Source organism: Topomyia yanbarensis, chromosome 2 (genome assembly GCF_030247195.1).
Source record: "Topomyia yanbarensis strain Yona2022 chromosome 2, ASM3024719v1, whole genome shotgun sequence".
NCBI lineage: Eukaryota > Metazoa > Arthropoda > Insecta > Diptera > Culicidae > Topomyia > Topomyia yanbarensis.
Window position 1 is genome coordinate 157,186,952 of NC_080671.1, and position 15,647 is coordinate 157,202,598.

Consider the following 15,647-nt stretch of genomic DNA (forward strand, 5'->3'; position numbering starts at 1 on the left):
ACAGAGGCGTAGTTGATGGTTTACGGAGAGGGGTTACACCCCCCCCCCTCTACTGTTCGCGCCCCTCCTTTAAAAATCTCCTTAAATCACCCCTCAGACCACCACCCCATCCAGCCCTCATACCCCTCCCTTTCAACCCCGTCATCTTTAAACCACCACTGTATCACAAAGCATAATAATTTAAGCTGGGGAGTCGTTCGTTCATGGGACTTTCGCCCTCTTCACATACCCAGCCCCGCATAACAAAATGAGTTAGCAAGCAGATAACATTGATCTAATGCTGATTAGGCTAATGGAGTATGATATTTTTTTGTTTCAAGTGTTTCACCGTCGACACGTAGCTCATCAAGTTCGTGGCTGGCATGCCATTGTGTATAAGTGCAAAGTGTACTAAGAATGTAATGGACATTTCCACAATTATGTTGAACATAAAAAGCCTCCGTGCCATAGTTTAGAGAAATGAGAAAGGCACAATTGCACCGCTAGGTGGATTAAAACAGGTTTTTTCGATTATTACGACGGCACTACAAAACTTGGCACTAAATTTTCAGTACATATCGAAAGCTGACTATAGTGTGTCCCAAAGCCATATTTAGGAATACAAAACAGATGGCCCCAAATAGTTTGTTTTAGCTTTATGGTGTCTTTGGCAAATTTGTTAGTTTTTGTTGCGATTTTTTCAAATGAATGAAATTAGGGTGGTCCTTGTGGTTAGGGTGTTCAAAGTATCGACTGTTTAGATATGTGAAGCTTACCTGCGCAATGCCCTACAATATAATAACACAAATAAATTGAAGCAAGTTTTTTTCCTTGTTTATTTGATACGGCTCTATGCGTTAGCATAACTGAGCCGTGGGTCTTTTATGATTTTTACAATATGTAAAAATTAAAATTAACTTTCATGTGTCCATCGAGTATTGTTGACGCAGCTTGCTGCTGCGTGTTGAGATCATCTTCTTTGGTGGTGATACATAGGATGCGCCGTCTGCCACACCTTGGGGGTCATTCGGTCTGTCTTCTTTTGCATTTTCGTTCACGTCCATGTCGTCATCGGTACTGCATTCATGATGTTCACGGTTCGATGTTTTTGTTTGTTTATTGTACTTACGGGTCGCTGTTGTAAATCCTTCGTCATCGGTATTTGATTCTGTATTGCTGGTGGTGGTTGTTGATTGAGAGGTATTTGGTGTAATCGTTGTTTCTTCGCTGTTTGAAATGGAAGTTGGTTTGGTGTTGTTTACTGCCTGGTCCGCAGTCGTTGGTTTAACAACCGGTTTTGGATTAGCATACGATGATTGGATACCGGTTTTGGTCGTAGCAGGTGGAATTTCCTTAGCAGTCTTTGCGCAAGGTTTTCCATGGTGTAGCGGCTGATCACAATACTGGCATGTAGAAATTTGCTCTGGGTACGTGATTAGTGTTCGTTGAGAATATTGAACACCTCGAGGTGATGTGGATGTGAAAGTCAAGTAAGAGGGAATATGTTTTGTCGGACGCATTCTCACCACACAAAACTCCGTTCCGGAGTCCTGGGAAGAAGTTCCTCCAAGTATCTTCCATAACAACATTCACCTCTCCATATTTTGACATGATTTTTTTGATAACGGAGTCGCTAGTACGTGGTGCCAGGTCATGTATCTTTATTTCAATACTGTCAACATCTACCTACGTCGGGTTACTGTATAAAATGTCATTACATTCGACGACGTGTTTCATGTTGTTCTGGGAAGCGAATGATTCTGCTTGACTAATGTTTTTGAACATAATCAGTACCGCATGACGTAAATGATGGAATTTCACCACCTTAAATTCTGCTACGTTCAGCTTCATGTTCACTTTCTACATTTGCTCCACTTTAGGAATTGACGGTCTTACCGGACATTTCGAGTAGTCAACAGCAACACAGTTTACCCACAACGGGACGTACTCTTGTTTTGTATTGTCACTCATTGTTTGTTCACTTTCACACAGTAGGTAAAATGATTCAATTTTTGCCTTTACAAATAGACCAAGCAACGCGCGGGTAAATTTGATTACTTGCCCTGCTATAGCAGCGGAGCGATTTCTAGCGTCTGGACTGAGCAAGATGAGAAACCGAACAGTAGGGCATTGCAAAAAATTTTTTTTTTGAATTCTCAAAGCCCCCCCTCTCATATTGTGACAAATGTCAAAGTAAGCTCAGATGCCAAATTTCACATCATTTGGACAATTTTAGACCCCCGCCCACTTCGCTTGAATTTTTTTGAAATTGGTACTATGGGAAAATATGGAGGAAAAATACATTAAATGCTATAACTTTTGAAGTAGCAAAGAATATTTCAATTTATACCTCTTTTGGAAGGAAATAATCTATGTATTTGAATGGAGATATATTTGTTTCTAGAAAAATACGGGAAAGTGGGGTACTGGGTCATTTTGTCCCCAGAATCCCCTATTTTTAATGATTTTTCTGCTCCGTGATGCAAATCATACATATTTTGTAGTTTTTCAAATGTAAAAAAATCTCAGAAATCGAACGGAACCCTTTTGACCTTAGTCCGAATACGAGAAGTTGGGGTTAAATGGCCTTTTGACATTCATATTAAACTTCATCATTTTCTTGTGAATATATCTCTATTATTCTTCACTCAATTTTCATAAACTATACCTTGTTGAACGTGGAAAATCCTTAGGATTATAACAAAAATAGGTTCGTTACCGGTAAAATTCAGGAACATCAAATTATTTGACATATAGTGTCGATTTCACATTTTTATCATAAAATCGGACATATTAACTCCATTTAACAACAAAATTCTTATTTAATTTACTACTTTTAGTGTAAAATATGCTTAGGGATCACATGAGAAAAGTTTCATTCCTGGAAAAATAGGGGAAGTTGAGGTATTAGGATAAATAATGAAAAAAATGAGATTTGTAGAGTAAATATCAAAAAGTTTAATGTTTCTGAATTTTACCTTTAACGATTTTATTTTTGTTTTATTCCTCAGAATTTTACACGTTCAATAAGTTACATTTTATGAAAATTGATTGAAGAATAATAGAGATATATGCATGAGAAAATGATAAAATTTAATATGACTGACAAAAAGCCCTATAACCCCAACTTCTCGTATTCGAACTAAGGTCAAAAGGGTTCCGTTCGATTTCTGAGATTTTTTTCACATTAGAAAAACTAAAAAATATGTATGATTTGCCTCACGGAGCAGAAAAATCATCAAAAATAGGGGATTTTGGGGCCAAAATGACCCAGCACCCCACTTTTCCGTATTTTTCAAGAAACATATATATCTTCATTCAAATACTTAGATTATTTCCTTTCAAAAGAGGTATAAATTTCAATTTTCTGAAAAAGTTATAGCATTTAATGTATTTTTCCTCCATATTTTCCCATAGTACCAATTTCAAAAAATTTCAAGCGAAGTGGGCGGGGGTCTAAAATTGTCCAAATGATGTGAAATTTGGCATCTGAGCTTACTTTGACATTTGTCACAATATGAGAGGGGGGGTCTTTGAGAATTCAAAAAAAAAAGATCAACGATTGATTTAGTTATTCTTAAAAGAGCTGTGTTTTTTAAACAAAATTGTTCATTTCAGAAAGAAGAGATAGCAGCCCCAGAAGCGAAATCAACACTACCATTGTTTGAGTTTTGACGTCCAGTGGGCCGAAGAAAAGCGATTCGATTCAAATATTTTACACCTCCGTAATGAGGGGCATTGCACTCGAGAAGTGCGCGAAGATTGTGAGAATTCTACTGGACGACGGCTGAGTTTGATAAAAACATGGATAAAATCGAATTTGCTTATTTTTTTTCTCTCATCTCATTCCATTTCACATGATTAAAAATCCTTGAAACCTTTTTGAAGTCGTAAATTGAAAATCTGAACTTTAAAAATAAGGTTCCATTTTTGGCACAGCCGTGAATAATGATCTGTTTTAAGTAGTTTGCTAACCATTTCACGGTACTCGTCGTTTAGATATTATTAAAATCAATTTTTCGATAACGTGCCGATGCCTATATTGTTGAACCTTTTCAAAAGTCCGTGATACACGTCTCTCCGTTTGGAAATCTTTTCCAAATAGATGTTGAAATTCCAAATTTCCTTGCGTAACAGTTATATTACAAAATTTAATTTAAAACATGTGTGGGATCCAAATTGTTGCTATGTAATTTTGAAGAGGTCCGTGGTGCAGATGGTTCAGAACAGCTGATCAAATCAACGGGAAATATCAACCCCAAACCTGATACAGCCATCATTCACTAGTTGGGCTATTATTTTAACTAAATTGCTTTCTAGTTTAGGTCAATATTGGAATAAGTAATACCCCTAGTAATAGCATTTTCTTTAATCGACCTAACTAAAGAATCGAGTTCGTTAGGTTGATCGAGATTATGGCCCAACAAACGACCCACGAATACATTTCCATGATAAAGCCGCGATACGCATAACAGTCCCATTTACTGTGGAACTGTTATGCGTATCACGGCAGGCGTACCGTCTACCAATATTTCCGTAAGCCAATTCCAGTAATGGGATATACCAAAACCTTGCTGTAGATACAAGAATCTGTAAAATCTCATTTATTTGTGTCTTGAGGACTAACACTTACAAGCTAGTCGGCCTACATAAATTTCACCACCAGTTTGTTGTGTTTATGTCACGGTACAACAGAACATTGACAAACCATCAACGTCTTAGACAACAATGAGATTATCATCCCCGTTAAACTTTTGGCAGTTTCACATCCATTTCATGCGACATTGATTGTGCGAGAAATACGCTTCTGGCAGAATTGGATTGTTTTTCTATCCTCGAATTTTCGTATACTGGTACAGCAATCTGACGTTTGTAGCGTGTGAAGTTTTAATCGCGAATACGATACAATTATAGAAGGTTTCTATCATCAGTACATTGGAACATTGATCTGCGTATCAAAATTTCAACATTGTAAGTGGATATTCAATGGTGAACAATAAAGTACACGGCAAAAAGAAAAATTTTAAAACGAGTTAATAAAAGCTATGCAAGACAACACCGTGTAGTTTTTTGCTTACAAATATCGTTTATTACTTAGCTCAAAAACATAATTCCGCCAATTCTGGAAGTTTTGTTAGTATTTGTTAACTTGATTTGTTCCTTTTATTGAATAGAAATCACACTGGATCATTTTCAAAATTGGAATGTATACTGCAAACATGTTGCGGACTAACAAGACATTTTATGATTTGACGCTAGGTGACGGAAGCTTCGCTCTTATGATATTTTAAAATAACATTTACTCTTAAAAACTTTTTTAATTGCGATTGCAAGGATCATAGTTACAACATCACACATTTTCAACTAAAGCGAGCAATAGACCATAAGTGGATATGACAAGTTCAAGAACTTTTTCTGGTCGAGCCTTGAGCATATGACGAATGACTTATGAGACTAGTTACCTAGGCCATAATTAAAGAATGATATTTGAGCTTCAGTTCAAATTTAAGGTTTTATTTTGACAACAAAACAACAAAGTGGTATTCTTTGGTTCACAAATATAAAAATTGGATAAAGGTTAAAGAGAATGTAATCGTAGCAGTCGATGAAACTGAAACATAAAATATACGCAAAAACATTGTAACTTAAATTTTCTTAGAAAAGTATGATATACTAACCAAACTATTAGATAAGAGGATATAGGGTAATTTGGGGAGAGATGCCGCACTTTTCTGAAAATCGAACCTGCATCAAAGTAAACCATTCAATAACTGATGAAATCATTTTTATCAATTGCGCCAAGTTTCTAAAATACTGTGAAATGATTTTTGTCTTGGAAAAAAATTCATCAATTTTCCATGAACATTTTACAAAAAATGGTCATTGCGGGAGAGATGCCGTATGTGCGGATGAGACGCCGCACCGTGGTCACAAACTGAAAAATGGTGAACAAAAGTGTTTTTTGGCTCTCATTGATGTTTTTGTGATTAAGTGTCTTCAGCTGAGTTTCATGAAGTTTGATTACACCTATAAATCGGCTAGCAGCTTAACTTTTCTTAAGGGGGTACTACCATTTCCAGAAATATTTTTTTTATTCAATACTTTAAAAATATTTTTCTTTCGCAACCTTGGGTAACGGTTAAGTTGGAGTAACTTAATTAAGGGCACTATTTATCTATCTGTTTGTACGAGCGATATACATATCTATGTGTTGGTAGCAGTTCCTTAAAAGCACTGTTTGGCTGTTTCTCCCAATGAATTTATACAACTTAGGTATGTTCTTGAAAGATTCATTTTGAAAAAGCATCAATTCGTTCAAATTGTCGCTTTTATCTCAATATTGACATCACTACAAATCAATGCGTTCACGAAAATTAGTGCCTGAAACTTTAAAGAATAAACCGAAGTAACTAATACTTAGATACATATCGCCCGTTTAAATATATAGATAAATATACTCATAATCCTATATGTCACTGTGTTAGGTTCGTTAGTTTGTGGATATACCTTATTAAGAACCTCTACCTGACGCAAATGATCATTTAATGACATACCGAGGTGAAAAAAATACATTTTAGCTATGCATGCTCTTCCATTGAGGAGATGCCGCAATTTTGATGCGGCATCTCTCCCAATTGTAGGGGAGAGATGCCGCACGACGACATTTTCCTCTAAAATTATGGATGACCGTGCTCATGTTCAGAATGCCTTCTAAAAGGTCCCAGCTATTCAACCGATACATGATTTACCAAAAAATCGAACAATTTAAAAAACGAAATTTTAATGCGGTGCTGAAAAATTTTTGGCACTCCGTGATGCAACTGAACGCACAAAATCATTAATTAAATTTTCGTGAGTAATTAAAAAGGATTATTTTACATCGCTAGAGTTATAATCCTTCAAAAGACAAACTCACAATATCATATTACCGTATAAAAGTGGCTCCATATACGAGATATAGAGAGTGCGGAATCTCTCCTGACGCGGCATCTCTCCCGAAATTACCCTAAATTACGTAAAATTAACCTACCAATGTAAGGCGATTATTTGTTTTCGTACTTTTGCTTGATTTTTGATTGTTTGGTAATTTGTGACTATATGTCCATTTTATCTAAAAATGGACCTACTTTACGCCCAGCTTTACTCAATCTGTATATTTGTTCTAAAATTTACTTTTATTTTGGTATTTGATTCTAATCGAAATCTGTACATTAGCGTACTAGTTTAGGAGTTTTGAAAAAACAGTGGTCGATAATTTGCAAGTTAAATAGATTAAAGGTTATGTGTATTGAAGCAATGTGTTGTGGAATGACAGAAAGTGTAGTGGGAAATAGTTGTAGATCCTCCGGAAAACAATTTACAGAATACAAATTAAAAATAAAATTGTAAACACGTTGGCGCACAGGAAACATATTGTCCAGAGAAACAACAAGCACTGATTGCTTGTATCATAATATCAAGTGAGGTTTTCCACTGGTTGCAACAAGGTCTGCAGTGCAGGAGAATGAGCTTATGCCTTATGCAAAAAACGCTTCTTAGTATATTGGAAATTGATATGCCATCAAAAATGGATGAACTGACATGCCCTGCCCATTAAATATAACGTCTCAGTCGCATTTTTGTCGGAATATGTTATCAAAAGGATCGAATTTTGATTCGCCTACACAATTAAAACTACTAAAAAAATATCCAACCAAGGTTATAAGGTTCAATGAAAAAATATATCTTGAACAATGTTTTTTTCTCAGATTGACTGTTTTTCGTTATAGGACTTATAGACTCTCCAAAAAAAAGGGTCCTGGATGCACATAACGCAATTTTTTAACATACCCTTCTATTTTTCGGAGCACGACATTCATTTATATTCACTCCGTAAATAACGAGTATAATCCTTAATAATAAATACAGAGGTTTACATGATTTTGGAAAAAAAACTATTTAGCGTAAAGCAACCCACCTTTGAAGGGGGCTGTGTTAATTTTTAGTTCTTTATTTCTCATGTTCAATCTTCATTTTTCAAAAGCTCTTTCCACTGTCTTTGATTTAAAAGTACTTCTGCCATATGTAGTCAAACAGTTTCAAATTTGAAGTTATGCGATCGTAAATCGAAAAGGGTTATATATATAGAGAAACCCGGGGCTATTCTAACCTACCTAAGCAAATCGCTCTTTTATGTGGATAGATTTGAAAGAATTTATCGGTCAAAGGTCCTAATTGTTAGTTTGAAACCTCAGCTACGATTCGGAAAATTGAAAATTAATTTGCACCACTCCATGGCAGCGCTAGACGACGATTTGCAAAACTAAATTTTTCTATGCTTTTATAATGTAGGGGTAATTCGAGCTTCCCTACGGGGAATTCAAACCGTAGTTTTTTTACAATGGGAGCACAAAAGTGGTGAGCGTCTTGAAAATATCAGTTTTTACCCAAACAAAAATCATTTCAAAAAATAGGAGCCTCAAGCTTTCCAAAACACTTACCTGTTATTTTTTCACTTTTATTTGTTACTTTAATCACGATTTTCGCATTATAACGATTTTTGTTTTGAGAATGGTGAAAAGATGAAACACGTTGTATCTCCTTTCTAAAAAAAACTGCAGAATGAGATTTTTTCTGACAAAATTAATGTTTCGGAATGGCGCTTGCACGAATATGTATGACTAGGGTGACCATACGTCCTGGTTTCCCAGGACATGTCCTGTTTTTTCACTGTCTGTCCTGGCGTCCTGGGAAGTCACGGAAAACGCTTGATTTGTCCTGGTTTTTTCCTGTAAGCCTAAAATATTTTTCTTTACTGAGTCTTCGCTTTATTTTCTCTGGTTCAGATCGCTGTTATGAGCGATCGCAACCAAAATTGCAACGTAAATTCACCCTCAAGCAAAATATGACAAACAAAATTTTAAATACTCGAATTCCTCAATTGTACCATCCGATGTCTTTTTTAATCTCTCAACTTTCTTCTCTTACGTTGAAAATGAAAAGAAAAAGCATGAGGCGTTCGTACATAACATGTGAATGACCTGTACTACCGTGATAAGCACAACAGTCCCATATGTATAGAAAATCGATAGTAAATGGGACTCTTATGCGTATCACAGCAGTGTGATCCGTTTTCAAGGAAATTTGGCAGCCGATCAAATCGAAATGGTTCCAGTGGTGGACCAATCTCTGGCCGAGGAAACAATGATAACTAGAGTTTCCTCCCGGCTTAAATTGCCTTTCAATCCAGGATCCAAAGTTTACCTTTTGACGCCTCTGGGAATACAAATAGAAGACGTTTTGGTGACTTTGCTTTTACTTGGGTTCTCTTTCCAGTGGCATTTTTTCGTCTTACTAGAAATCCGCGAACATTTTTCCAATCCATGAAAAGGGAAATGACGAAACATCAATAGTGGGATAATTTCATTGAGTGCTTCTCTAGCTGGTGATTATGGAACCTTCAGGGTCAATGTTAGCAGTACCTAATCCACCATTGACATGGCTTCACTGGACGCTGAACAGCGACTATCCTGCCGAGTCAGGGAGTATGAAGGTCGCGCTCAAACTGATATTATTTACACCAACCAATCCGCTATTTTTCATATAACAATTGATAAACTGGAGGAATTTCTAATCAGTGGTAGTTTTTGCAGATGTTTCGATCATAGTTCTCAGATCGAGAGATAATGATTGTCATTGGAGATTGCCAGCTACGTAACTTAAAATCAAGAATGGTGTAGGGAAGTTACTTTGGACCGTTGATGTTTCTACTTTACTTCAATGACCCCTCGCCAGTGCTACACAAATGATTTCAGAATATTTCGTATCATCCGCTAAATTGATGATAGCCGATGTATCCAACAACATCATGTTACCTTTGCTGATGGTAATGTAACAATAACTGCGTGTGTGTGTAAATCCGAAAAAAGAGCTCGGTGATCGAATTCTCAAGCAAGACTTTTTGGCTGAGCTATGCCTGTAAGACCCGAGAACTGTTTTACTGCCGAATAGAACGTTTTAGCTGCCGAACACGTGGGGAGAAGGCGCAATCGATTAAGAGGTGATGGAGGGTGGTAGTCCCTTTTGGACTGTCCTGGTTTTTCACTCGCTCGATATGGTCACCCTATGTATGACAGTCAGAAAGTCGTACGATTTTCTGAGAAAATCAGAGGGTCTGATTGACCCCCACGGTCCTAATATCCCCGGGTTCCCCTATATATAGATCATAAAATATTTCTAATGCGCGCCGATATAACGAAAAGTACCATACATAATTACCAAAATTGTGACCCAGAACTCGTTCGTAATAAATGTTTGCAATTTGATTCATTGATTGATTTAATCATTAATCCGTAGTAATTGTATTTGTACCTCTTGTGAAATGGTACATCAATTCCGTTCTGCGACAATCCCTTATTCATGCGTACTTTTTTGCTATATTTACTGTACCTAAAGTTGCTATTTCTGTGTGCCACATCACAGACACTTCCCGCTTTTGCCGTTCCATTTTTATCCTTTGCATCAAACTCTTAAATCTATTTCACATCATTTAATCGCAAGTTTGTTCGTCGAATGTGTCGATATATTGTGTTTTTGTATCCATTATGTTTATACACCCTTTCACTTCATACATAGCATACACTATAGTACAATTGATTGAAAATATTTGGTTGAAAACGTTATTTTTTTTCTTTGTACAACTCCATCCTTTTGCTGTCGGTTTTGTATCTTTCCTCGGGATATCCATGCTAAAACAGGTGCACGCAAGGCTTCCGCCGGTGATGTAAGCGAACGAAAGGCACTTCGCGAACGGCTAAAGTGCAAGAGCTTCCGCTGGTATCTAGAGAACATCTACCCGGAGAGTCAGATGCCGCTGGATTATTACTTCCTGGGTGAGGTATGTATACGATGTTTAGGCCCAAGCTAATGGGCGTGTGTTGATTTTTCCTATCTAAAATCTTAAATTGTTTTTCTGATCCTTGTCGTTGCACTCTAGATCCGGAACGTGGACTCGGGCAACTGTCTCGACACGATGGGCCGCAAGTCGAACGAGAAAATCGGCAGCAGCTACTGTCACGGATTGGGCGGAAACCAGGTGTTTGCCTATACTAAACGGCACCAGGTAATGTCGGATGACAACTGTTTGGATGCATCGAATGCGCTGGGACCAGTGAATTTGGTGCGATGCCACGGGATGGGTGGCAATCAGGAGTGGGTATACGATGATGAGGTAAGTGTATATAAAAAAAATTAAAATGGCAGATGTATAGACAATCTCCTAAAACTTGCAGTAAAAATACTGCAGTTGCTAATTTGCATCTGAGACACAAAAATTATACTTTAGCAGTAAATATACCATTAAATGCTCAAATATTCAAAGTTCAGCAAATCAAACCATATATACCAAAAAAAACTCGATTTTCTCCAAACATTCGGAATATAGCGCGTCTTATAGAGGCTGTAGACCGACACAACAATTGACTTTTTTCGGAACATCATTACGTTAAGTCTCATCTCCATGTCGACAAACTACAAAGATCTGATGAGCTCCTTGCCCCGCGTTCGTCACCGCCAACTTACCCTAACCGAAAATTTAAAAAAAAAAGATGGGCAGGTAATAACAGAGACATAACCGAAATGAAGTAGAATACACTTTAGGCTGTTGCTGCGAATGCAGCAATTTTTACCAATTTCTGAAAGGTTTTAATAAAATGGGGCCCTATTCTCATAGTCACGTCACTTGGTGACTAGAAGGAAATTTTCTTCTAGTCACTAGGTGATGTGACTGTGAGAATAGGGCCCATGATATATTGCGGTATTAACGATACACGAATATCCGATTTTCAGCTGTTGACAAATGAATTGTTTCACTCTCACTGTTCGAATATTTTAGAATTCGATGTGCATATACCGATATTTCGGTATTTCCATTAGAAGATAGTAAAAGTTGGAGCATTCCTATTCACAGCCTAAAGTGTAATCTACTTCACTCCGGTTATGTCTCTGACTTCTAAACCATCGACTGTGGAATTTTACTTCGTTTCACTTCAAGAACGATTAAGTTTACTGACAACGTTCGGTTTTTGTTGCACATGTTTTGTCCAATACTGTATATAGGGTAAGGTGGGGCAAATCCGACCGTTGCACAGTGGTTTTTTTTGCCAAAAACACGCGATTAATTATTTACACAAAAACGGTCAAGTTTAGATCAATAATGTCTTCTGAAAGTTTTTTTAGTATTTCAAGATCTTTCTTCTGCTTTAGTACATTGAGTGATTAATCTCCCTAAAAGTGAGATATTTTTCTTATTTTTTAAAATGAATAGATAATGAGATCATATGTTCTGCAATGTTGTAGAGCTACTTTTTGCGAACAACTTTGCTTAAGAGTCCAAAATTGTATATTCAATACTTGTGAAGTTATAGTGCCTTGTTTGTGGATGACCCCTTAAAATCATTTTTTTAATATAACTTTTTTGGTATCGTACCTATGAATTTAGAATGTTCTACAAAGTTATTTGCGTCAATACCACCCGCAACTCTTTATAAGAACGTTTTGTTCATTCGTTTTCGAGCTCTCCATCGAGACAGAGGTTGTTTTTTCTAGTCCGTAGTGCTGTGTGAGGCGATAAAGAATAGTTTTAATCCGCATTCAAGGTTATTTTGCCAGTTCGGTTCGGTCCTCAGTCTTTTGTTCGCGTGTGAGGATTAAACAATAGCCAGCTGTATAAGCTGGATCGGTTCGTCGTTGGACACCAGTTTAAAGCTAAGTGGTTTTTGTCTTTTGTAACACATTTATTGCTTTCTTCCGTCTGCGCGGGCGCTGACCCCGTGCGTTGACGTTTTCTATGGTTCCCTCTCCGGATGGTCAAATGGAAGTTGAATCGGGTTCAACTTCTAAGGCTCCCCCCCGGCCCAAATGCTATCCAGAACTCTCAACTGGTCCATTTGTGGTCTTCTTTCGGCCCAAGACTAAATCACTGAATCTTCTTCAGATTTCTAGAGACCTGACGGAACGGTTCTCGGCTGTGACCGAAATTTCAAAGGTCCGCTCGGACAAGATAAGGGTGTTGCTAGCCAACTCAAAGCAGGCAAACGATATTGCTTGCTGTGAGCACTTTACGCGGGATTATAACGTGTATATTCCGGCTGTAAGAGTACAATCCGAAGGCGTCGTAACCGATGAGAGTTTGACGTGCGAGGATCTGCTGAAGTACGGGGTTGGCCGATTCAGAGACCGCTTACTTCAGCCAGTTAAAATACTTGAGTGCAAACGTTTGCACTCAGTAGTAGTTGCGGGGGATGGTTCAAAAACGTACCCCCAATCAAACTCTTATCGGGTGACCTTCGCTGGTACCGCTTTGCCAAATTTCGTCCTCTTGCACAAGGTTCGTCTGCCTGTGCGTCTGTTTGTGCCGCGGGTCATGAATTGCACAAAGTGTAAACAACTGGGTCACACAGCCACCCATTGTAGCAACAAGGCCCGCTGTGGAAAATGCGGGGAGAATCATCTAGATGATTCGTGCAGTAAGCAAGCCGAAAAGTGTCCTTACTGTGCGGAGAGTCTGCATGATATCTCGGCATGTCCCGCGTACAAACTACGCGGGGATAAACTGAAACGTTCCCTTGCGGGACGATCCAAACATTCTTTCGCAGAAATGTTAAAGAATGCTACGCCACCATCCTCAGCAAACATCTATACTCACTTGCCTCCTGACGAGGGCGAGGCTGGTAACCCACAAGAGGGAACATCTACTAGGGTGCCTAGAATTTATAGGAAGAGGAGGAACACTTCCTCTCGTAAAGTTCCTTGTAAAGGCCAGAAGGTGTCCCTTGAGGGGGCTCCGAAAGTCACATCTATTGGAAGTGTTGCAACCAAACCGAAGCAATTAGCTCCTGGTCTCGGAGGATTAAGCTCAGAGAAGGAGTTCCCAGCACTTCCAGGAACATCAAAAATCCCAAGTGTTCCTTTGTTTCAGTTCGAGAGTAATCACAGCACTGGAATTATAAAACTCTCGGACATAGTGGACTGGATAATAAAAACTTTCAATATTACTGATCCTATTAAAAGTCTTATGTTAGCTTTTCTCCCTACAGTGAGAACATTTTTGAAGCAGTTGACTGCTAAATGGCCCCTCCTCTCAGCGATTGTATCCTTCGATGGCTAACTCATCGAACGAGGTCACGGATTTGATCACTGTTCTACAGTGGAATTGCAGAAGTATCATCCCGAAAATCGATTCCTTCAAAATTTTAATAAATAATTTGAGTTGCGATGCATTTGCATTATGTGAAACTTGGTTAACTTCCGACATAGAACTCAACTTCCACGACTTTAATATTATTCGCCTGGATCGAGACACCCCCTATGGAGGAGTGCTTTTGGGGATCAAAAAGTGCTATTCCTTCTACAGAATTAACCTTCCCTCGATAACAGGTATTGAAGTTGTCGCTTGTCAAGTAACAACCAAAGGCAAAAGCCTTTGCATAGCTTCCATATATATTCCCCCCAACACCGCGGTTGGGCACCGACGGCTACAAGACATCTTAGAATCCCTGCCAGCACCGCGACTAGTTTTAGGAGACTAACTCTCACGGTACAGCATGGGGTTGCCTCTATGATGATAACCGGTCTTCCTTAATTCAGGATCTTTGCGATAACTTCAATTTGACAATTTTAAACACGGGTGAAATGACACGGATTCCTGCTCCTCCAGCGCGCCTGAGCGCCTTAGACTTGTCCCTTTGCTCAACATCGCTGCGGTTAAATTGCACGTGGAAGGTAATTCCTGATCCCCACGGCAGCGACCATCTGCCGATTGTAGTCTCAATCAATAACGGTTCAAGGCCATTGAAATCAATCAATATTTCGTATGACCTCACACGAAATATCGATTGGAAGAGCTATGCTGCCGCGATATCCGACAACATCGAATCTACCCAAGAACTTCCTCCGGAGGAAGAGTACAGCTTTTTGGCTGGCTTGATTCTCGACAGCGCGAATCAAGCTCAGACTAGGCCAGTACCCGGCGCGAACATACAAAAACGTTCTCCCAATCCCTGGTGGGATAAAGAGTGCTCAGACGTGTACGCAGAGAAGGCCGCCGCGTTTAAGACCTTCCGGAACGACGGGTTACCCGCCAGTTTTCGACAGTACGCGACGTTAGACAAGCGAATGAAGAGTTTGATGAAAGCCAAAAAACGCGATTATTGGCGCCGGTTCGTCGACGGATTAACGAGAGAAACATCGATGAGCACTCTTTGGGGAACAGCCCGACGTATGCGAAATCGAAACAGTACTAATGAGAGCGTGGAATATTCAAACCGTTGGATATTCGATTTCGCCAAGAAGGTTTGTCCGGATTCCGCCCCGGCACAGAAGATTTACCGCGCCGCGTCTCCTCACGATAGCGCGAACGAAACACCTTTTTCGATGGTGGAGTTCTCACTTGCTCTCTTGTCGTGTAACAATAAAGCTCCGGGGCCAGACAGAATCAAATTCAACTTGTTGAAGAATCTGCCTGACTCTGCCAAGAGACGCTTGTTGAACTTATTTAATAAGTTTCTCGAGGCTAACATTGTCCCACTCGATTGGAGACAAGTGAAGGTCATCGCCATCCAAAAACCAGGAAAACCAGCCTCCGACCACAATTCGTACCGTCCGATCGCAATGCTATCCTGTATCCGGAA

The 15,647-nt window shown here is 38.8% G+C and overlaps 1 protein-coding gene across 7 annotated transcripts in view; it reads left to right on the forward strand.

The window, feature by feature from the left end:
* The window catches only part of LOC131681850 (polypeptide N-acetylgalactosaminyltransferase 5), a 212,824-nt gene that overhangs the window by 177,014 nt on the left and 20,163 nt on the right, over positions 1–15,647 (forward strand). For all 7 annotated transcript variants that reach the window (XM_058962906.1, XM_058962909.1, XM_058962907.1 and 4 more), the window contains 2 exons: positions 10,716–10,855; positions 10,955–11,188. In XM_058962906.1, coding sequence (XP_058818889.1) covers positions 10,716–10,855; positions 10,955–11,188 — 374 coding nt within the window. The remainder of the gene's footprint in view (positions 1–10,715; positions 10,856–10,954; positions 11,189–15,647) is intronic.